The 22,289-nt window shown below is 43.9% G+C and overlaps 1 protein-coding gene across 1 annotated transcript in view; it reads left to right on the top strand.

Moving 5' to 3' along the window:
* Positions 1-8,145: 8,145 nt before the first annotated feature.
* LRRC20 (leucine rich repeat containing 20) overlaps positions 8,146-22,289 on the top strand; it is a 102,487-nt gene continuing 88,343 nt past the window's right edge. The window contains exons 1-2 of the mRNA XM_077822849.1: positions 8,146-8,263; positions 11,505-11,634. Of these exons, the coding sequence (XP_077678975.1) occupies positions 11,553-11,634 (82 nt within the window). The 5' untranslated portion in view covers positions 8,146-8,263; positions 11,505-11,552. The remainder of the gene's footprint in view (positions 8,264-11,504; positions 11,635-22,289) is intronic.

The raw sequence follows: 22,289 nt of genomic DNA on the forward strand, positions 1-22,289 counted from the left end.
GAGTGTTGTGTGAAGTGATCATCCCAGAGAGCCCGCAGGCTGCCTGCAAGCTGAATTCTGTTGCCTGGCTGCATGTGATGACTTACTCACACCAAAGTGGCAGGCACTTCAGTATAAGAGGCAAAATGAGACCTTGTAGAGAAAGAACATGTGCTGTGTACTATGAATTGCCTGTTTCACTGAGAAACAGTGTCCTCTTTGTGCTCTAAAATGTATCTTTTAAAATACTACCGTGAACCAAACAGCACAGCTTCTGCTGCCACCCTGCTCTCCTACTTTTTTCGCACCCTTTTTCCAGGATTACCCATGCAGGCGCCATAGCCATGGAGCCCGATCAGATCTCTGCTGCAGTTTTGACCATTGTAAATACCTCGCGCATTATCCAGCAGTATGTGCAATACCTGCAAAAACCGGGCGAGGAAGCAACAACAGCGCGATTACTATACTGATGAGGATATGGACACAGACGGCACGGCATGTGGCGATTGGGAGATCACGGTGCTGTTGGGCCAGGTTCATGCTGTGGAACGCCGATTCTGGGCCCAGGAAACAAGCACAGACTGGTGGGACCGTATAGTGTTGCGGGTATGGGATGATTCCCAGTGCCTGAGAAACTTTCGTATGCGTAGGGCCACTTTCATGGAACTTTGACTTGCTGTCCCCTGCTCTGAAGCACAAAGACACCAAAATAAGAGCAGCTCTCACAGTTGAGAAGCGAGTGGCCATAGCCCTGTGGAAGTTTGCAATGCCCAACAGCTACTGGTCAGTCGGGAGTCAGTTTGGAGAGCGGAAATCTACTGTGGGGGCTGCTGTGCTGCAAGTAGCCAGCGGAATCACTGACCAGCTGCTATCAAGGGTAGTGACTTTGGGAAATGTGCAGACCATTATGGATGGCTTTAATGCGCTGGGGTTCCCTAACTGTGGCGGGGCGATAGATGGAACGCATATCCCCATCTTGGCCCTGGAACACAGGGGCGGCCAGTACATAAACCGCAAGGGGTACTTTTCCATGGTGCTGCAAGCATTGGTGGATCGCAAGGGACATTTCACCAACATCAACGTGGGATGGCCGGGAAAGGTGCATGACACTCGTATCATCAGGAACTCTGGTCTGTTTGAACAGCTGCAGGAAGGAACTTACTTCCAAGACCAGAAAATTACTGTTGGGGATGTTGAAATGCCTATAGTTATCCTCAGGGACCCAGCCTACCCCTTAATGCCATGGCTCATGAAGCCATACACAGGTACCCTGGACAGTAGTAAGGAGCAGTTCAATTATAGGCTGAGCAAGTGCAGAATGGTGGTAGAATGTGCGTTTGGACATTTGAAAGCACGCTGGCGCTGGGGGGGAGGGATAGCTCAGTGGTTTGAGCATTGGCCTGCTAAACCCAGGGTTGTGAGTTCAATCCTTGAGGGGACCATTTAGGGATCTGGGGCAAAAATTGGGGATTGGTCCTGCTTTGAGCAGGGGGTTGGACTAGATGACCTCCTGAGGTCCCTTCCAACCCTGATATTCTATGATTCTATGTTTACTGACTCAGTTAGATCTCAGCACAATCAATATTCCAATTGTAATTGCTGCTTGTTGTGTGCTCCACGATATCTGTGAGAGTAAGGGGGAGACGTTTATGGCGGGGTGGGAGGTTGAGGCAACTCACCTAGTGGCCAGTTTCGCACAGCCAGACAACAGGGCAATTAGAAATGCGCAGCTGGGCACGCTGCACATCAGAGAAGCTTTGAAAGCCAGTTTCATGACTGTCCAGGGTAAAGTGTGAGAATTGTGTTTGTTTCTATTAAAGTTACCTGCCCCCTATATATATATATATATATATATATATATGGAAATAAATTCACGACTGTTTAAAAACTGTTCTTTATTATTTGTTGCGCAAAAGATTGAGAGAAATGAGAAGCTAGATGGGGGAGGGGGAGTATTGGTTTGGGGGTGGAGGACGAGGGAAGGACAAGTCCAGAAACCAAATCAAAATTTAGGATATGCCAAATTTCTGCTGCTTGTGCAATCCTCTGGGGTTGACTGTGTGGGTCCCCGTAGCCTCCCCCCTTCCCCCCCGTGTTCTTAGGCATCTGGGTGAGGAGGCTATGGAACTTGGGGAGGAGGAAGGGCCGTTATTCAGGGGCTGCAGCAGCAATCTGTGGTCTTGTTGCCTTTCCCGCATTAGATCCACCATACAGCGGATCATGTCAGTTTGCTCCCCAATGAGCTTGACCATAGCATCCTGCCTGCTCTCATCGTGCATGTCCCTCCTCTCTTTGTATTCATGTAACGCTTTATGCGACTCCGCAATTGTTTGCCTCCACGCATTCAACTGGGCCCTATCAGTGAGGGAGGATTGCATGAACTCGGCAAACGTGTCGTCCCAAGTTCGTTTTTTCCGCCTTCTAATCTGGACCAGCCTCTGGGACGGAGTAGATAGGGGCCGCATTGAAACATTTGCGCCTGCTGCAAGGGGAGAAAAAGGGAACAACGGCTGAAAATGGTTGTCTTCTGTGGCTTTCACAGAGATGGGAGCCCAAGACAGACAACATGGAGAAGCTTGGAAGCGTGGCAATAGCGGGAGAGCAGAGTTGGCTGCGGAAGCTGTGCTGCTCAGTTCACGATGGCCAAGCAGAGTTGAGTTGGACAGGTGGATTCATAGTAGCAGGAGAACAGCGGTGCACCGTCTGCTGAAAGCAGTATGGCGTCTGCACGCCAAAAAGGCGTGAAACGATTGTCTGCCTTAGCTTTCTGACGACACACACCCAGAAACACCTGCAAGAATGTTTTTGTCCCATCATGCACTGGGAGCTTAACCCAGAATTCCAATGGGTGGTGGCGATGGCGGGGACGGCAGGAACTGTGGGATAGCTACTCACAGTGCACCGCTCCGACATTCGATGGCAGCCTTGGTACTGTGGACGCAATCCGCCAAATTCACGTGCTTTAGTGGGGACACGGAAGACCGAATGTATAAAATAGCTTCCGAAAATTCAAATAGAATAATTTCAAAATAATTTTGTACTGTAGACGTACCCTGAGTATTTCCAGTGAGTAGGGAATCCTACCCTAGCTCCAAACGTACACGGAGCTTTAGAAGTGAAGTGAAGGTGTGACCTGTGACAGCATATTGCACAGAAACAAAGCTAAAGCTTCAGGTCAGGAAATGCGAAATTTTACTTATCTCAAAACAGTCTAATGATCACAGGCATGTGTCAGTGTGGGGGTGACCTGAGACATATTTTTGACTTATAGCCAGTCAAAGCCAACATCCTTATTCTAGGTTTCAGAGTAACAGCCGTGTTAGTCTGTATTCGCAAAAAGAAAAGGAGTACTTGTGGCACCTTAGCGACGAACCAATTTATTTGAGCATAAGCTTTCGTGAGCTACAGCTCACTTCATCGGATGCATACTGTGGAAAGTGTAGAAGATCTTTTTATATACATACAAAGCATGAAAAAATACCTCCTCTCACCCCATTCTCCTGCTGGTAATAGCTTATCTAAAGTGATCACTCTCCTTACAATGTGTATGATAATCAAGGTGGGCCATTTCCAGCACAAATCCAGGGTTTAACAAGAACGTCTGGGGGGGGGGAGGGGGGTTAGGAAAAAACAAGGGGAAATAGGTTACCTTGCATAATGACTTAGCCACTCCCAGTCTATATTCAAGCCTAAGTTAATTGTATCCAATTTGCAAATGAATTCCAATTCAACAGTTTCTCACTGGAGTCTGGATTTGAGTTTTTTTGTTGTAAAACAGCGACTTTCATGTCTGTAATCGCGTGACCAGAGAGATTGAAGTGTTCTCCAACTGGTTTATGAATGTTATAATTCTTGACATCTGATTTGTGTCCATTTATTCTTTTACGTAGAGACTGTCCAGTTTGACCAATGTACATGGCAGAGGGGCATTGCTGGCACATGATGGTATATATCATATTGGTGGATGTGCAGGTGAACGAGCCTCTGATAGTGTGGCTGATGTTATTCAGCCCTGTGATGGTGTCCCCTGAATAGATATGTGGGCACAGTTGGCAACGGGCTTTGTTGCAAGGATAGGTTCCTGGGTTAGTGGTTCTGTTGTGTGATATGTGGTTGCTGGTGAGTATTTGCTTCAGGTTGGGGGGCTGTCTGTAGGCAAGGACTGGCCTGTCTCCCAGGATTTGTGAGAGTGTTGGGTCATCCTTCAGGATAGGTTGTAGATCCTTAATAATGCGTTGGAAGGGTTTTAGTTGGGGGCTGAAGGTGACGGCTAGTGGCGTTCTGTTATTTTCTTTGTTAGGCCTGGCCTGTAGTAGGTGACTTCTGGGAACTCTTCTGGCTCTATCAATCTGTTTCTTCACTTCCGCAGATGGGTACTGCAGTTGTAAGAATGCTTGATAGAGATCTTGTAGGTGTTTGTCTCTGTCTGAGGGGTTGGAGCAAATGCGGTTGTATCGCAGAGCTTGGCTGTAGACAATGGATCGTGTAGTGTGGTCTGGGTGAAAGCTGGAGGCATGTAGGTAGAAATAGCGGTCAGTAGGTTTCCGGTATAGGGTGGTGTTTATGTGACCATCGTTTATTAGCACTGTAGTGTCCAGGAAGTGGATCTCTTGTGTGGACTGGACCAGGCTGAGGTTGATGGTGGGATGGAAATTGTTGAAATCATGGTGGAATTCCTCAAGGGCTTCTTTTCCATGGGTCCAGATGATGAAGATGTCATCATTATAGAGCAAGTAGAGTAGGGGCGTTAGGGGATGAGAGCTGAGGAAGCGTTGTTCTAAGTGAGCCATAAAAATGTTGGCATACTGTGGGGGCCATGAGGGTACCCATAGCAGTGCCACTGATCTGAAGGTATACATTGTCCCCAAATGTAAAATAGTTATGGGTAAGGACAAAGTCACAAAGTTTAGCCACCAGGTTAGCCGTGACATTATCGGGGATAGTGTTCTTGACGGCTTGTAGTCCATCTTTGTGTGGAATGTTGGTGTAGAGGGCTTCTACATCCATAGTGGCCAGGATGGTGTTAACAGGAAGATCACCGATGGATTGTAGTTTCCTCAGGAAGTCAGTGGTGTCTCGAAGGTAGCTGGGAGTGCTGGTAGCGTAGGGCCTGAGGAGGCAGTCTACATAGCCAGACAATCCTGCTGTCAGGGTGCCAATGCCCGAGATGATGGGGCGCCCAGGATTTCCAGGTTTATGGATCTTGGGTAGTAGATAGAATATCCCAGGTTCGAGTTCCAGGGGTGTGTCTGTGCAGATTTGATCTTGTGCTTTTTCAGGGAGTTTCTTGAGCAAATGCTGTAGTTTCTTTTGGTAACTCTCAGTGGGATCAGAGGGTAATGGCTTGTAGAAAGTGGTGTTGGAGAGCTGCCGAGCAGCCTCTTGTTCATATTCCGACCTATTCATGATGACAACAGCACTTCCTTTGTCAGCCTTTTTGATTATGATGTCAGAGTTGTTTCTGAGGCTGTGGATGGCATTGTGTTCTGCACGGCTGAGGTTATGGGGCAAGTGATGCTGCTTTTCCACAATTTCAGCCTGTGCACGTCGGCGGAAGCACTCTATGTAGAAGTCCAGTCTGCTGTTTCGACCTTCAGGAGGAGTCCACCTAGAATCCTTCTTTTTGTAGTGTTGGTAGGGAGGTCTCTGTGGATTAGTATGTTGTTCAGAGGTATGTTGGAAATATTCCTTGAGTCGGAGACGTCAAAAATAGGATTCTAGGTCACCACAGAACTGTAACATGTTCATGGGGGTGGAGGGGCAGAAGGAGAGGCCGCGAGATAGGACAGCTGCTTCTGCTGGGCTGAGAGTATAGTTGGATAGGTTAACAATATTGCTGGGTGGTTTGAGGGAACCATTGCTGTGGCCCCTTGTGGCATGTAGTAGTTTAGAAAGTTTAGTGTCCTTTCTCTTTTGTAGAGAAGCAAAGTGTGTGTTGTAAATGGCTTGTCTAGTTTTAGTAAAGTCCACCCATGAGGAAGTTTGTGTGGAAGGTTGGTTTTTTATGAGAGTATCCATTTTTGAGAGCTCATTCTTAATCTTTCCCTGTTTGCTGTAGAGGATGTCACGATAATGTCACGGCTAACATGGTGGCTGAACTTTGTGACTTTGTCCTTACCCATAACTATTTTACATTTGGGGACAATGTATACCTTCAGATCAGCAGCACTGCTATGGGTACCCTCATGGCCCCACAGTATGCCAACATTTTTATGGCTGATTTAGAACAACACTTCCTCAGCTCTCATCCTCTAACGCCCCTACTCTACTTGCGCTATAATGATGACATCTTCATCATCTGGACCCATGGAAAAGAAGCCCTTGAGGAATTCCACCATGATTTCAACAATTTCCATCCCACCATCAACCTCAGCCTGGTCCAGTCCACACAAGAGATCCACTTCCTGGACACTACAGTGCTAATAAACGATGGTCACATAAACACCACTCTATACCGGAAACCTACTGACCGCTATTCCTACCTACATGCCTCCAGCTTTCACCCTGACCACACCACACGATCCATTGTCTACAGCCAAGCTCTGCGATACAACCGCATTTGCTCCAACCCCTCAGACAGAGACAAACACCTACAAGATCTCTATCAAGCATTCTTACAACTGCAGTACCCATCTGCGGAAGTGAAGAAACAGATTGATAGAGCCAGAAGAGTTCCCAGAAGTCACCTACTACAGGCCAGGCCTAACAAAGAAAATAACAGAACACCACAAGCCGTCACCTTCAGCCCCCAACTAAAACCCCTCCAACGCATTATTAAGGATCTACAACCTATCCTGGAAGATGACCCAACACTCTCACAAATCCTGGGAGACAGGCCAGTCCTTGCCTACAGACAGCCCCCCAACCTGAAGCAAATACTCACCAGCAACCACATACCACACAACAGAACCACTAACCCAGGAACCTATCCTTGCAACAAAGCCCGTTGCCAACTGTGCCCACATATCTATTCAGGGGACACCATCACAGGGCCGAATAACATCAGCCACACTATCAGAGGCTCGTTCACCTGCACATCCACCAATATGATATATGCCATCATGTGCCAGCAATGCCCCTCTGCCATGTACATTGGTCAAACTGGACAGTCTCTACGTAAAAGAATAAATGGACACAAATCAGATGTCAAGAATTATAACATTCATAAACCAGTTGGAGAACACTTCAATCTCTCTGGTCACGCGATTACAGACATGAAAGTCGCTATTTTACAACAAAAAAACTTCAAATCCAGACTCCAGCAAGAAACTGTTGAATTGGAATTCATTTGCAAATTGGATACAATTATCTTAGGCTTGAATAGAGACTGGGAGTGGCTAAGTTATTATGCAAGGTAACCTATTTCTCCTTGTTTTTTCCTAACCCCCCCGACGTTCTTGTTAAACCCTGGATTTGTGCTGGAAATGGCCCACCTTGATTATCACACACCTTGTAAGGAGAGTGATCACTTTAGATAAGCTATTACCAGCAGGAGAGTGGGTTTGTGTGTGGGGGGGGGGGGTGAGAAAACCTGGATTTGTGCTGGAAATGGCCCACCTTGATTATCATACACATTGTAAGGAGAGTGATCACTTTAGATAAACTATTACCAGCAGGAGAGTGGGGTGGGAGGAGGTATTTTTTTATGCTTTGTGTGTATATAAAAAGATCTTCTACACTTTCCATAGTATGCATCCAATGAAGTGAGCTGTAGCTCACCAATGCTTAAGCTCAAATAAATTGGTTAGTCTCTAAGGTGCCACAAGTCCTCCCATCCTTATTCTAATTATTAATAAATAATTCCTAATATAAATAGGTACAACATTCACTTATTTATTTTGGTGACATTTCTAAAAAAAAAAAAAAAAAGGTAATCTTACCTGGATGAATTCCCTAAAACATGTTGCAAAAAGAAAAGGAATACTTGTGGCACCTTAGAGACACTCCTTTTCTTTTTGCGAATACAGACTAACAGGGCTGTTACTCTGAAACCTAAAACATGTTGACCTTGGACCAAGGAGCCGTGATTAAGGAACCGACTTCTTCACCCTTGTGCCTAACCCGCGGCCAGAGCTCCTGCATTTCTTGGCTCTGGGGCTTTTCCTGCTCTCTGTCAGGTCCTCCGCCTCGGGTTTCCCTCCCCCGCTTCCTGTCCCCAGCAGTGTGGCTGTAGAAGCAGCTGTTGCTGTTCTTCACAATGGTTGGGGGAAACCGGACAGACGGAGCTGGGAGTTCAGGCTGAGCAGCAGCAGCAGCAGCAGCAGCAGCGTGGGTCTGGTGCTGGGTAAGAGAGATCGTCCGCCTCTTCCCTCAGCTCGCCCGGAGAGAGAGATTAGAAGAGCTTCCTCCTCCCCCTCGCACACAATGGGGCCTGCGGATGCCGCCGAACTCCCCGACGGCGTGGGGCTGCCAACGCAGCCCGAGAGTTTCCACTTCTCAGTGCAGGCTGCTAACATGCACTCGTCGGCCCTCGTTTCGCCCGAGGGGCTGCGTCCGCCAGGTCCAGGAAACAGCGAGACGGAGAGCCCCGCCGCTGGAGATGAAAGGAGGCTACTGTAATGCACGCAGCCTGCATTTCAGCAGCGCGCTCCTGCTGCAAGGGCGCTGAGGGCAAGAGAGGGGGTGGCCTTCTCTCCTCCTGCCCGAGAGTGGGAAAACAAATAACTTCTCATGCTGTACATTTTGGTGTTGGAAATTGGAAGTTGAACATGCAAGTGTGGGGAGGGTGAAATTCCAACTTCTGTGGCTGGGGGGGGGGAGGGGTCTTCCTGCCTCATCATAGTTGGGTGGCACCTGAAGTAATTGTAGGATGTATGCAGATATTGCTGTTAATCATCCTTAGTTTTCCCCGTAAATGAAAAAGTAAGCTGTACTGGATCAATGCAGATTGTGACAGCATTTGGTTGTAATATCACTTGGGTTTGCTTAGGCAATATTGCAGCCCAACTCCAGTATCAGATTTGCATGGAAAGGTATCTTGGATCTGAAGTCTTGGGTTTCTGCCACCAGTCTAGTATTTTAATTTTTACTGCTCAGTCAACTAAATATAGGACCACTGCTGCTGGGTCACTGTCTAAGAGGGCTTAGGCATACTCCTTAGTCAAGATACCAAAAGCATCCAAAGGAGGCATGACATGGAGATGTGCTGCTTGACCAGCTATAGACTGGGATTCTAGGCTGCTGCCTTTTGCATGATGTTACTAGATGCATCGACTGGTTCTTTTCTACTTCTTTCCCGTTTTGGCTCATCTGTTGTTCTTACAATTCTTTTTGAGCTAAAATTCTTTGTACTTTGTCTCCCCAGTTTTCTATTAATTCATGCCAACAGAAATGCCAGAGGTCCCTTTTGAAAACAAAATAGATTAATAGATTTTAAGGCCAGAATGGACCATTATAATAATCTAGTCTGATGTGCATAACACAGGCTATAGAATTCCACCCAGTAATTTCTGCTTCAAGCCCATAACTTCTGAGTATTGTGGTCTCACAAAAAGGGCGGTCTGATCCATCACTGCGTACTACTGTTATTGCGATAGGGCTGGTCTCTGCATCCTAAGACATTCAACCAATGACTTCAGCAATCACTGAGTGATTTCTGCATACTTCCAGGTGAAGTTTAGAGTTGGCTGGTGGTAGGAGAGGTAGTTAGAAGCAGAGTTTTGCCTTCTACTCCGTAAGTGAACCCTAGTAAAGAGGTAATGGGGAGGAACCCAGAGAAGGCCTGGTATTAGAGGCCTGCTGTCTTAATTGCTGGAAAGTTCAGGTTACTGAAAACACAAGTATTTTTGTAAGGACTAGTGAACTGAACAGTCCCTCTTCTGGATATACCTAGGTTTCATTTGCATGTATTATCGCTCTGGTTCCTTTTTTCCATGTTTATTTGTATGTTTTTTCTGGGCCTCAATTTATGTGTGTAAATAACTCGTGTTCCACTACTCATTATGAGGGTTGCTTCTAAGAATTTTTAAATGAGGCCATATGTCCTCATTTTGTCTACCTTTGAAACATTCTGTGTGAAAGACGCACTATAGGGAACCAAGTAGACATTCCGCCCTGGTGAGACAACAAAAATGGGACAACATATAATCAGGCGCAGATTAGCCACTAGGCCAACGGGGCCTATGCCCGGGTGCCCCGGCTCTGCCACCTGCCCAGTGCTCCTGTCAGGGAGTGGGGGCTTGCCCCACTCTGCATGCTCAGTGCTCCTGCTGGGAGCTGGGTTAGGGCACGGGGGCTTGCCACACTTTGCCTGCCCAGCAAGCCCCCGTGCCCCAACCCGACTCCCTGGCAGGAGTGCTGGGCGGGGCTGGGAAAGCCCCCATGCCCCAATCACATTTCCCTGGCGGGAGCAGTAGGAGTAGGGGGACACACTGCAGACAGAAAGGATGGGGAGGGACCCCCACTTGTTCTGGGCGAGGGCCCCACAAACCCCTAATCTGCCTCTGCATATAATAAAGAAAATCCTCCAGAATTTAAGGAGAGTATCACAGGTTTTTCTTTTTCCTGTTGTACCCTTCCGCCACCTGTGCACAAAGGATAATCTAATCCAACAGTTAAATATTCAGACGATTGTAGGGTCATGGGAGTCCTTGTGATTTAATATATAGTTAGGAGTTCTGACATCCTGAACAACTCAGATCTTCATGTGGGGCTCAATATGTGGGGCTTGGTGTTTTTGGTTTTGGGAAAAGGTGTTAATTTTTTTAATTTACATATTTATATTTAGTGTGAAAATTCAGTATTTAATTATTGGAAAAAATAGATTTAACAAAAGGTAGTCAATAATATTAAGAATCTACAAATGTCTTTTTTTTTTATTTTGATAGCCATGACTGACCATTTTGATTTAAGAATATAACTCAAAGCAATTAATCATTTTAAAGATACATTTACTCATTTTGTAGTCTTTTGGATGGTGCAACAATAATGACAGTAACTAGTAATTAAGGGAGATTTAAAATTGAAGTTCATGGAGTCTGTTCATTAATTAAATAAAAAATTCAGAGTATTTTATGTAGTTACAGTGTAGTTACTTACATTAGTGGAAAGTACATGCAAATAACCGCTATTTCTGATTTAGTAATATTTCTCACTTACTTTGTACTATTGTAAATGACTACATAAAATGCAGGGCAATGGAGTATCTGCCTCGTTGTAAAAATTCACTATTCGCTGCAGAGTGGAGTAGAAAGGAAGTGGGGGAGGAAGGATGTTCCATGATTTGAGTGCCAGGCTAGGACTTGGAAGACCTGGGTGGAAGTTCTCCCTCTGCCACAGACTTCCTGTGGGACCTTGGGCAAGTCACTTAGTTTCTCTGTGCCACAGTTATCCTCATTTTACAGATGGGGAAGTAGTAGTGAGGTTAAATGCAGCAGATTCCCCTTAATAGCAGTCCTGATTTTAACTTCTGATTAATAACATTTTACCAGGAATAAATCCTGTCCCATTGACTGCTATTTTTACTTGTCCCTTTCATGATATGTTAGCACACTGGACCCTCACTGTTTTTGTTTCCTCATTCACAGTTTCCTCTGTGGAAGTGCTTCCCTGGTGGGACTGGGTGCGGTGCCTGCATGGAGAAAAAGATGGGAGAAGCTGTAGCCAGAGTTGCCAGAAAGGTGAATGAAACAGTGGAGAATGGAGCAGACTCGCTAGGTGAGTTAATCAGTCTGGCTTTGCTCACAGTGTGAGTTGGTCCCATACAGAGGGGCCCTTCAACCAGGGACACTAGGCCATTATTCTCGGACTCAGTCATTTAAAAGGTTGTTACCAAGACAGCTGGAGAATGGTTTTTAGTTTTCCTACCAATTTGTTCCATTTATATTTTGAAAAATGTTGATTTCTCCATCTCCTGATCCATGTTTCCAAAGAGAGCAGAGGCCAACATGGCTTCTTTCACTTAACTTTGGCATGCGTGTGCTAGCATGCTTAATAATGTCATCAGGGATGTGCATGGTTCAGAAAATAGTGTTAATAATTAACTGTTTGCAACAGGATACTTTAATTATTTTCATAATACAAAAGCTTTTTTGTATTTATTTTCAATGAATTGTGCATTTTAAAAGTGCCAATTATTGCCAGGTTGGTTAGCTTTCTGGCAGAGGTCCCTGTGTCATCTGTTTGGAGTAGAGACTGCAGCCTGCTGTGCCCCCAACCTGGTATGCTGACTAGTTCCTTTGTAGGAGGATGGAAATAATGTTCTCTTTGGAAAATGTCAATCTGTTTGTAAACAGAGGGCTAGATTTTTGCCTTCTCAGTGTCCTATTTTACATTGCACTGGTGGTGTAAAGGGCCTGCAGAGGGAGCGGAAGCAGCCCTTACAGACTGTCACAGGAGGGGTTTCCCACTGGAGCACAGAGCCAGCACAATTGTCCTGTGCTGGCCTTTAGTGCATCACAAGACCTTGTGGTATGGTAGGGGAGTGAGGAGGCATAGTTGGACCACACTGCCCGCTGACTATTCTGTGCTGGTGGATGGCTCCATAAAGAGTCACTGTAGAACAACATCAGTTAGGGCAATTCCTGTGATTGCTCCAGTGTCTGCCACGGACTGTTCTAGTCTCCAGCCATCTCCACAGTCTGTAAGGTAGAGAGGTGACACACAGCCATCTGTGTTCCAGCCCTTTTCTGTGCTGTGCTGAGCTCAGTTTTTGGCTGCTGTCCAAAATGAGAACCACAGTCTTCGTATTGTACATGGTCCTCCCAATCTGATTGTAGGGAGATGTACAGTGAGTACAGAAACCAGTCATTCTTTCACTTCTGTCAACACTGTCATCTTCTGGTATGTCACAGGTGCAGTCTTTATTCAGAGTATAGAGTCCACCACTATAGATGACATAGACAGTTAGCACTGGGGACATGTACAATCCCAAATCTATTAAAAAGGCAAATTTTACAACAATATCCTCAAAGTTAACTGTCAGCACCCCTTAATGAAATCAGAGAGGGCCATATAGTTGACTTAGCCCTATTTTATCTAGTAAATCATCTGTCCTTCATATTCAACACACATCAGTCATTGGTTTATGGTTTTCCACCCATTAATGGGAATTGTCCATGTAGTTCGGGAATTAGGCCTACCAGGAAGAACACAGGTTCTTAGAAGGTTTAACTGATTCCTAGTTATCATTTAATTAATTTCTCTTTATCCCCTATCAGTGTCCTTGGATGCTTTTTAAGTTGGCTCTTTGTGTAGTACTTTGACATCCTATGTGCTGCCAGAAAGGTACATAAGCTCTGCAGGATATGGACTGTTTTTTTTTCCATCTGTATAACCTTTGACACAGTGGGACCTCAATCCTAAATGGAACCCTTGGACGCTACCATAATAAAGTATTAAGAATAAAAAATCTGGGCTTGATTGAAATGAAAATACCTCAAGAACAGTTGAACATCTTCTACAGCTGTTCTTTTTGCTCCTTCATCTATCAGTCTTCATGCCTAGCAGGGGAAATAAGAGAGCCGCTATACTTTCTTCTAAGGCATGGGAGCCTCACTTCATTCTGTAGCACATAACAGACTGATAGTGTGACTATGGTATGATCAGTCAACAGCATGCTCCTGAGGAGCCCTGCTGCATGGGCCTTGTATCTTTTAGGCTTAGATGATAAGGAGGACATGGGCAATTTTAACATACTGTCACCAATATGGCTGAGATACTGGCAAGTTACTGTCTGCCCTTCACTCTTCTCCCTCTGGCACCCTTTGGAAGTTCTATCTTGGGTGGTCTCTCCCCATCCAGAGGTACTTTGAAGTAGAGGTATAAATGCCAGCTCAAGGAGACATACATGCATGCTAAAAATAGAGTTTAGCTGTGGTGGCACAAGCAGTGAGAGGGGCTAGCTGCCCCAAGTACATGCCTGTAAGAGATACTGAGAGCCCATTTCAGGTGGCTAGCCCATCCCGCTGCCCATGCTGCAGTTACTCTCTTTTTAGGGTGCTAGCTTGATCAGAGCTAGTGTGAGTACTGTATATTGCCTTCAGCTGCAGTTTACACTTCCAGCTTGAAGAGTAGAGAACCTGACTGAGAGTAAGTCTAGATTTTTAAAAAAACATATAATGAATGGTATGGTAAAGCCCTAATTAAAAAAATTAAATCAGAGGACTGGCTTGCTTTAACTAAATCCTCATTGGGTCTAGTTACTTCCTGCAACTTCTCTCCTTAGGCAGGTGGAAAGTGTTCTAAACACCCCACAGGCATAGCTGGTTGCCTAGATCAAATCCTCTTCTCCCAGGAAGAACATCCTTCCCTTAGCCAGCCCTCTGCCTTCTGGAGGTAGCCATCATAATGAGCTCCATCTGGGATGCTTACTGCTTCCCAGTGCCTACCTTAACCCTCTCCTTACTTCTTAGGTGCATGGCTTTGTAATTACCATCACACTCCGTTACCCTTTCTTGGCCTGATGGAAGCATTTGCTTCCCTACTCATTTAGAACTTTGTTCCCAATACCTTTCTTATTCTAGCAGATACTGTATAGTTCCTTGGCTCATCCAAAAATAAGCCCCTAGAGCTTACCATGACAGGCAAAGTGACAAGTGAAGGACCCACCTTTCTTCTCCAATTTGTGTTTTTCCAAGGGCACAGAAAAGGTGTTTATATCTCCATCCTCTTATTTAGGGAACTGCTTGATATCTGCTTTTAAACTGAGAGACCAACCCAACTAACAACTAATGGGTACTAGTGCCTTCAGTTCAGCCATGTCTTTCAAGACACTGATTTCTCTCTGTCTTTCTGGGTTTGCTCAGTATCTGGAAACTGGAACTTATCCCATGCGCTCCTGTTGAAACAGACTTTTTCTCAGGCTCTCATACCTCATGCCAATGATGCTCTTCCTGTTCCCAGTCAACCTGCCTACATCATTCCTTCATCTTAACAGCACGCTTCATGCTCTTCAGTGGCATGACAACACCACGCCAGTGATGTCTTTTTACAGTTCCGGTTATCTGGCTGCTTTCTGTTTTATCCACCAGTTTCTCAGTTTCCCTTGCTTCACCGCAACATGGATCTCCAACTTTTCTCCCAATTTTTTGGGCATTCAGCAAAACCTGGGACAGTTCTCAGTAAAAGCTTCACTTTTCTTTTGTTAAAGCTTGTAGTATTCGCAAGAAAGCAGGGAGTCTCAAGTTTCAGTGAAATGCTTTTATTTAGCAAGTGTATTAATGACATGATGGGATGAAACTGGATGTAGTATCTTACTCAGTGAGCTCTTAAACTTTGTCTTCTTCCATGTCTCTTTAGTAGGTTTTTCAACAGAAAATTGGGTTTTGTCTATATGAAATTTTTTACCACGTGTCTGCTTTCCACAGAAAATTTCAATATTCTGTTGAAAACCAAAACATTTGGGTTTTTGGCCAAAAAATCCTGATATTTTGACAGGTCTGACCTTAGGCATGGGTACCAGAGCAGTTGCCCAGGTTGCCAACTGCCAGGGTAGCAAATCAACTGGGGAGGCACCTCATCATTTAGCTGGTCAGGTGCAGGGAGTAAGATGGCATCAAAAACATTTTCCATCATGGACAGCAAAACACGTAGGGGTAGCCCTGTTTTATGATTCAAATGCTGCTGTGGTGTCTCACAGAAGTAGTAGGTCAGGTGTCTTTATGCTCCCATTCTTCTCAATGGAACTGGGCAAGGCTTTCTGTCTGACCTGCATCTCCTTTGATGTACCATGGTTAGTGACTCCTACGTGCACTCCCACCCTTCATCGAGAATGGAGAAGAGTGGTGTATCATGGGAGATGTAGTTTGGCCAGAAAGTAAGACCCATAGAGGAGAATGACAACTCCCATGAGGCATGACAGCACCATGTTGAATCAAAATATTTCAGTTTGGGGACAAAATACTTCACTGAAAAGTCAGACTTTTCTGGGAGAGCCTATTTTCCAGCTAGCTCTACTCTGTCTAGCCTGGTTCCTGTTAAAGGTCTTCAGGGTACTCCAGAGGGCACTATGACACAAAGCCTTGAGAGATATGTTACTCTCCTTTCCTCTCAATACTCTGTTAGCTCCTCCACAGCTTGGAAAAGTACATAGACACGGGTCTCATGCAGTGTTCGCTCTAATTTTTTACATCCATGTGTGGAATGAATTTTGTTATGTGCACCAATATGGAGGTGGTGGGGGTGGGGCCAAGGGGTTTGGCGTGTGGGGGGGTCTCAGGTCTGGGGCAGAGGGTTGGGGTGTGGAGGGGTGCAGGCTCTGGCTGGGGGTGCGGGCTCTGGGGTGGGGCTGGGGATGAGGGGTTTGGGATGCAGGCTCAGGGATGGGGCAGAAGGTTGGGGTGCAAGGGGGTGCAGGCTCTGGGGTGGGGCCATGGATGAAGGCTTCGGGGTGCAGGCTGCCCCGGGGCTGCAGCAGGAAGATAGGACTTCCCTCAGCCCTCTCTTGCCCCAGCAGCTCGGGGCCGGGTGAGAGTTGCCTCTCCCCAGCCACGGCAGCTCCAGCGGGGTGGGGCTGGGCTGGGCTGGGCCGTGGGAGGGGCTCTTCTCCCCACCTGCGAGGCCCTTGGTAGCCTGCTGCATGGCCACACAGCTTACAGGGAACTTAGGTCTCCTGCTCAATCTCATCCAAAGGTAAATTTAAACAAAATAAACCTCTTTATTCACCAAGTGTTTGTTTGTTTCTTTAAGCAACAAGGTTGATATATTTATGGAAATTTTTACTAGCTATATAAAAGAGCATCCATCCTAAGCTCTGGGTGTTCTTGACAAACTCTTGATAAGTTATACATAAGACTTTACAGTTGGACCACTAATACCACTACTGCAACAGCAGTATACATTTAACAATAAATCCCTACCAACAAAACTACCTTTGAGTTTCAATCTCACCCTTCTATATATGTACCAATTTTGACAACTTTCACAATATTTGTTTTTTCTTAAAGCTCCAGCTCTGAGAATCACACAATTCTGGGAATCACATCTTTAATGAAAAGAAAGGTCAAGTTTCTAATTCCCTTAGTTTTGCACAGAAAACTTGAAAATGTGATTTGTGTGTACCCTGAAGGCACAGAAACCAGAAAGCAAATAAAAAGCACCCCACATTTTTTTTTTTTTTTTTTTTTTTTACTAAAAGTCTCATGATTTTTTGGGAGCCTGACTCTTGATTTATATATGCTCCGGTTTGGCAATACTGGTGTATTTAGACAGACTTCTGCCTGAATAAGGGCTGAGTACAGTCTGTCAGATTTGGCCTACTGGATATTGAAAATGTGTTGTACAAAGGTGGTGGACATAGAACTGACAAGTTTAAATTCCACCAGAACAGTCCTCAGGCCTCACTGACCACATTTCAGAGAAAATGTGTGCCTCTCTATGTCAGTAGTTTAGGCTGATATGTATGTTATTTTTTTAAAAAAGTAAAAGGTTAAAGTTAAGGTTGAGTGGTGGATCAGAAGTTGCCTTGAAGTTATAGGAGATGGTCATTTATTACTCGGCAGTGGGGAATTGGTGAAATTCACTGTATTGTGGCATGAACTGGCTTAGTAATATGTCTCTAGACTTTATAACATTTAATTAAAAAAATATATTTGTGTAAAGAAGCTCAATCTATTTCATTTATCCAAGAGAAAGTTAAGAGATGACTTTACCTCCGGGGTAAAAGATTACCAATAGTAGGCGGGCTCTTTAATTTAGCAGACAAAGGCATAACAAGATAAAATGTCTGGAAGCTCAAGCTTGATAAATTCAGGCTAGAAATAAGCAGTACATTTTTACCAGTGGTAAAAATTACCTGAAATTTCCAGATTACCAGATAATCATTGGAATATCTCAACAAGGAATGTGGTTCATTCTCTGTCACTTGGTGGGGAATTGGTCACTTTAAATCAAGACTGGATATCCTAAATAATATGCTACAGCTCAGCCAGAAATTATGGGTTTAATGCAGGAATTGCTGGGTAAAATTCTGTCAGACTTGGATGGTTAAAGTCGTCATTTCTGGCCTTACAAAGTATAAATCTATTGGGAGATTTAAAAATATTTAGGTGCTAGCTGTATTAAATGTCAACACCCTATTACCCTTAACAACCTTTTAACAAACCTCAGGATCTACCCTGCAAACACTTACTCTCATGCTTGATTTTTCTCATGTCCCAATGAGGTCTCTTTCTCCAAAATCTTAATTAGTCACTGCAGTTAAATAGGTTTGTTTTAAACAAAAAACAAGAGTCAGTACCTTCCCTTCTTAGATACTCAACTTTCACTTTCTTTCCTCTTGTGATATCACAATTTTACTAGTTCTCCAATCACTATAAACTGTTCTAGACTATACAGGACTTGACTTTCCACTGTAATGAACAAAGCGGGGGAAAAAACCTCTCTCTTTCTTTAAAAAACAAAAAACAACAACCACCAACCAAACAAAAATACCTTTCAGGCCTTCTTTATATGTCAGAAAAAAGCAAAAAAGTATGCAGAATCCTTTTTTGTTTTTTGTTTTGCCTTTTTGCAGGTTACTGTTAATCCCAAATTTATCTTTACAAATGAATTCCCATTCAGGGAGATTGCAGGAAGAGAACCAACGCATTGGCAATGATGTGACATTTGGCAATGGATTTCTTTCTTTGAGGGACCTGAGACCGAGAGAGATGACTGGCGACTACTTGTGAATACTTAAATGTTAAAATAATTTAAAACAACGTAAAGACAAGTCAGAAATATTGGTGTTCTCAATCAAACCTGTAATTGACTTGAGTCAGTTTGCATAGAAATCCAGTAGGTGGTGCAGTTTCATTTCTGAACAATGGCTAAAACTAGGTTATTTGATGAATTCACCTCATTCTCAGATTTCCCCCCCCAGACACGCACACATACACTGACAGTGGAAAAATGAATGAGGATATTTTGAAACTGGATTCCAATGCAGGCTTATCACTTCTGATTATTGCAAGACCAAATTTTGCTGTTTATAATTAAAGACTTGCTGCTGTTTCTCTGTTTGTTTTTTTTTCTTTAATTCCTGTCAAGTTTTCCTTATACTATCACTTCATATAGCTTTATGTTGTTCTAATATAAATTGCTTTGGAAGTAAGAATAAATCATTGGCTTTGATATTTCATCTTGATGACAAAAATTAATAGCAAAATAAGAACAGAATGGCTAATGAGTATTTCTGACTGAAGGGAACCTGTTCTGGTCCCCTTAGCAAATTTAGGACCCATAATTCACTGCTATAGGGTTAGACAGTGCAATGGTAAAATCATCTGAATCCTGTCTGTTCAGACAGCTTCTTACATGCGGGAAACTGCTGCAATGAGGAATGACAGCTACAAAGTATGTTGGTATAGATGCAACCTGTGCACCTGATCTAAAGCCCACTGAAGTCAATGTAATTACATTGCTTTTAATGGGCTTTGAATCAGGCCCTATAAATTAGCAGATGAATATTGTTTCCAATGACATTATTAGAGAATTTTAAACCTTGGTCACCGATTCTTGTCATGTCTAGTGCTCACCCAGCCTGTGTGGAAAAAGTCCTATACAAAGAATGACACCAGTAGGATTCTGTAGGAAATTACTGAAGGTTGTAATTTTCTATTAAATTCTGTAAAACTTGTCCAAAAGGGAGCTGTCCCCATGACCTTACTGTCTGCTGGCAAGAGTCTGGCAAGGGTAGCATTTCCTGGGGGCAGTCTTTTACCCTTTGGCTCTGACCAAGGGCTCCAGGTCAGTTAAGCCCCTTCTTCCCCCCCGCCCCCGTGCACCAGGGAGTAAATGTACAACAGTGATTTATACCTAAAATAGCAAGTGGCCCTTTAAATAAAGAAAAATATTAGAAAAATCGAGAGAAAACCATACTGAATCAAAACTAAACTATAGAAAATAGCATCTCATCTAAACAGCACAGCCAGATAAGGTACGCTCTTGCAGTCACAGATTTAAGATAACTAGGGTGTAAATAAGGACTCAGGTTTGTCCAAGTGCCCCAGTTATATCCCCATCTTCACCCCCTAGATCCAGTGTATGCCTGTCCCAGTGTTGTTCTGCATTGAGTGGAACTCTGTCTTTGCTTATTAAACAGTATGTGTTCCCATCCTCTGTATCTTCATGTATTCTTTAAAAACTCGTACAATCTTGCTTATATGTTAGCTTTCCTCTGCATACACCTTTGTTAAACAAAGTCCATTTGCACGCTATCACGCTGTGTAGGTACTTTGGGAGCGTGTGTATCTCCTGTCACTGTAGTACCTGAGCAGCTAACAGATATTAATGAGTTTATGCTCACTGCACCTCTGTGAGGTAGTAAGTAATATTATCAGATGAGGAAATTTAGACATGGAAATGTTAAGATTTATGCAAGGAAGATTGGCAGAGTTGGAAATTGAACCCAGGTCTCCTAAATTCCAGTACCCTGCTGTAATCAGAAGACTATTTTCCCTCCTTGTTGTCTGTCTTTCCCTCAAATATCAGCTAGGAAAGCATCTTTTTTTAGTTCCAGTCATAGGTAATTATATTTTTCTATAATTCCCTATTTCTTATTAATACTAATCTATATTGAATTTAATTTCTTGATGGGTAGTCTTTCCCAACACAGGAATACTGGATTGTTTAACTGAAGTGTCAGATGAAAGATACATGTTGTTCATAAAAATAATTTGGACCTGTCCTATAAAATAATTGACTGTGATCACAATTTAATGCAGTATTGCTCATCTTATTCTTAAGAACATGAAAGAATATGATGGGTGGAAAAATATATGCTTGAGGGCTAATTGGACACTCACATTATTTGTGTGAAACTCTTTGAATATTTTATAGTGGAATTACACTGAGATCATATGAAGTGTGATAATTCATGGAAACCATGGACTCCATTGTAGACAGGAATATCTCAATTGTGGGGTCAAGATCCCAAAAGACACACACAATGTTTAGGAGGTAGGATGGTAAAACTAGTTGACTCAGTAAGAGTTGATAAGAATTAGGGTCAAAGGCTGGATCAGACTCCTATTGAAGTCAAGCTGTCTGTCTGTCTGTCTGTCTCTCTCTCTCTCTCTCGACTTTAGTGAAAACTGGATCAGCACCAAAGCAGATGTACTGATACCTTTCTAGCTCCCCACAGCTTATCTTATGTGAGCCAGGAAGCAAAATGAAATAAACAAGAATTATTTGCACACAAGGGGTAACATTCATCCCTTTGCAGAGGGCCAGCACAAAGCCTGTGCATCACTGAAGTCCTACTCTTAATTCCATGTAAGAACTGTTCTGAGGACATAAAGGTGCACAGACCTTCTGCATAGGAGTCAAGTTCACCCAAGATTCATTTTACTTTATTGTTTATGCTTGTTAGCGAGAGATCCCCAGCTCAGTTGAGGTTGCTGTCCAAACTAGGAGCTGGAAAGGGAAATTGACATCTGCCTCAGTTTCCTTTTGCACCTTGCCCACTAAAGAGTAAACTCCCTCAGCTCAGCATTTTGGTGTTGCAACTCCCTACATATTGATCTAGGATCCTGAAGGAAAACTTGAGGAGGATCCATGTGTGAAGATCTTATCATAGAAGTGGCACAATCTTCATCACATGGAACCTAACAAAAAAATGAAATGCCTCAAAATGGATAAAGGGGAGGCAAGGAATTTCTTAAAATGGCATGAAATATGAGGAAAGGCAGAAAGAGGATCTGGACATAAATAGATGGAGGAAATACTAGAGAGAAAAGAGATTTATTTTTCAAGAAGAGGGACAGATTGGCAGAGAAGCAAGTACTTTGTCCATATTAAGTTACAATCATTTCATTTTCCACTTTCAGCCTTGGATATGGAGAGTTTTCTGATACTGTTTAAATATTATGACTAGAGAAGTAATTTTGAGACTGCACCTGGATTTATCAGGAGAATGCAGACGATATGATAATCTGGGCTCAAGTAAAGCATTTCATACTGTGCCTCAAAATATCAGAATGAAAAAATTATTTCATTATCAGCACTGCCCCCAGCACGAACATATGGTGGAAGAAATATAAGCAGAACATAATCATTAGAATTGGGTGAGTAACTGGCAGCCAGTAACATTCACATCTGCTTAGGAGTTGCTGCACGTTGTATAAATTCATTATTCAAGTATTGGTAAATGTCACATGGTGACTGGCCCTCTAAGGGGAGATGAGGCCAGCCCTTCCTGTGACACGTTTAGCTCACCTCACCATGTGCAGAAAATGAGCAAAATCACATGGCAGGCAGGTCAAGTGACTAAAGGCCTTCTGGGTTGGAGATGAAATAAACGCGGAGAGCCAGAAGAGAAAGAAGGGGACTCCAAATAGGAAGTCCTGAGCATTAGGGGTCAGTAGAGAGCAGAGAGAGACTCAGAGGAGTCC

This window comes from Eretmochelys imbricata, chromosome 7 (assembly GCF_965152235.1).
Source record: "Eretmochelys imbricata isolate rEreImb1 chromosome 7, rEreImb1.hap1, whole genome shotgun sequence".
Classification (NCBI taxonomy): domain Eukaryota; kingdom Metazoa; phylum Chordata; order Testudines; family Cheloniidae; genus Eretmochelys; species Eretmochelys imbricata.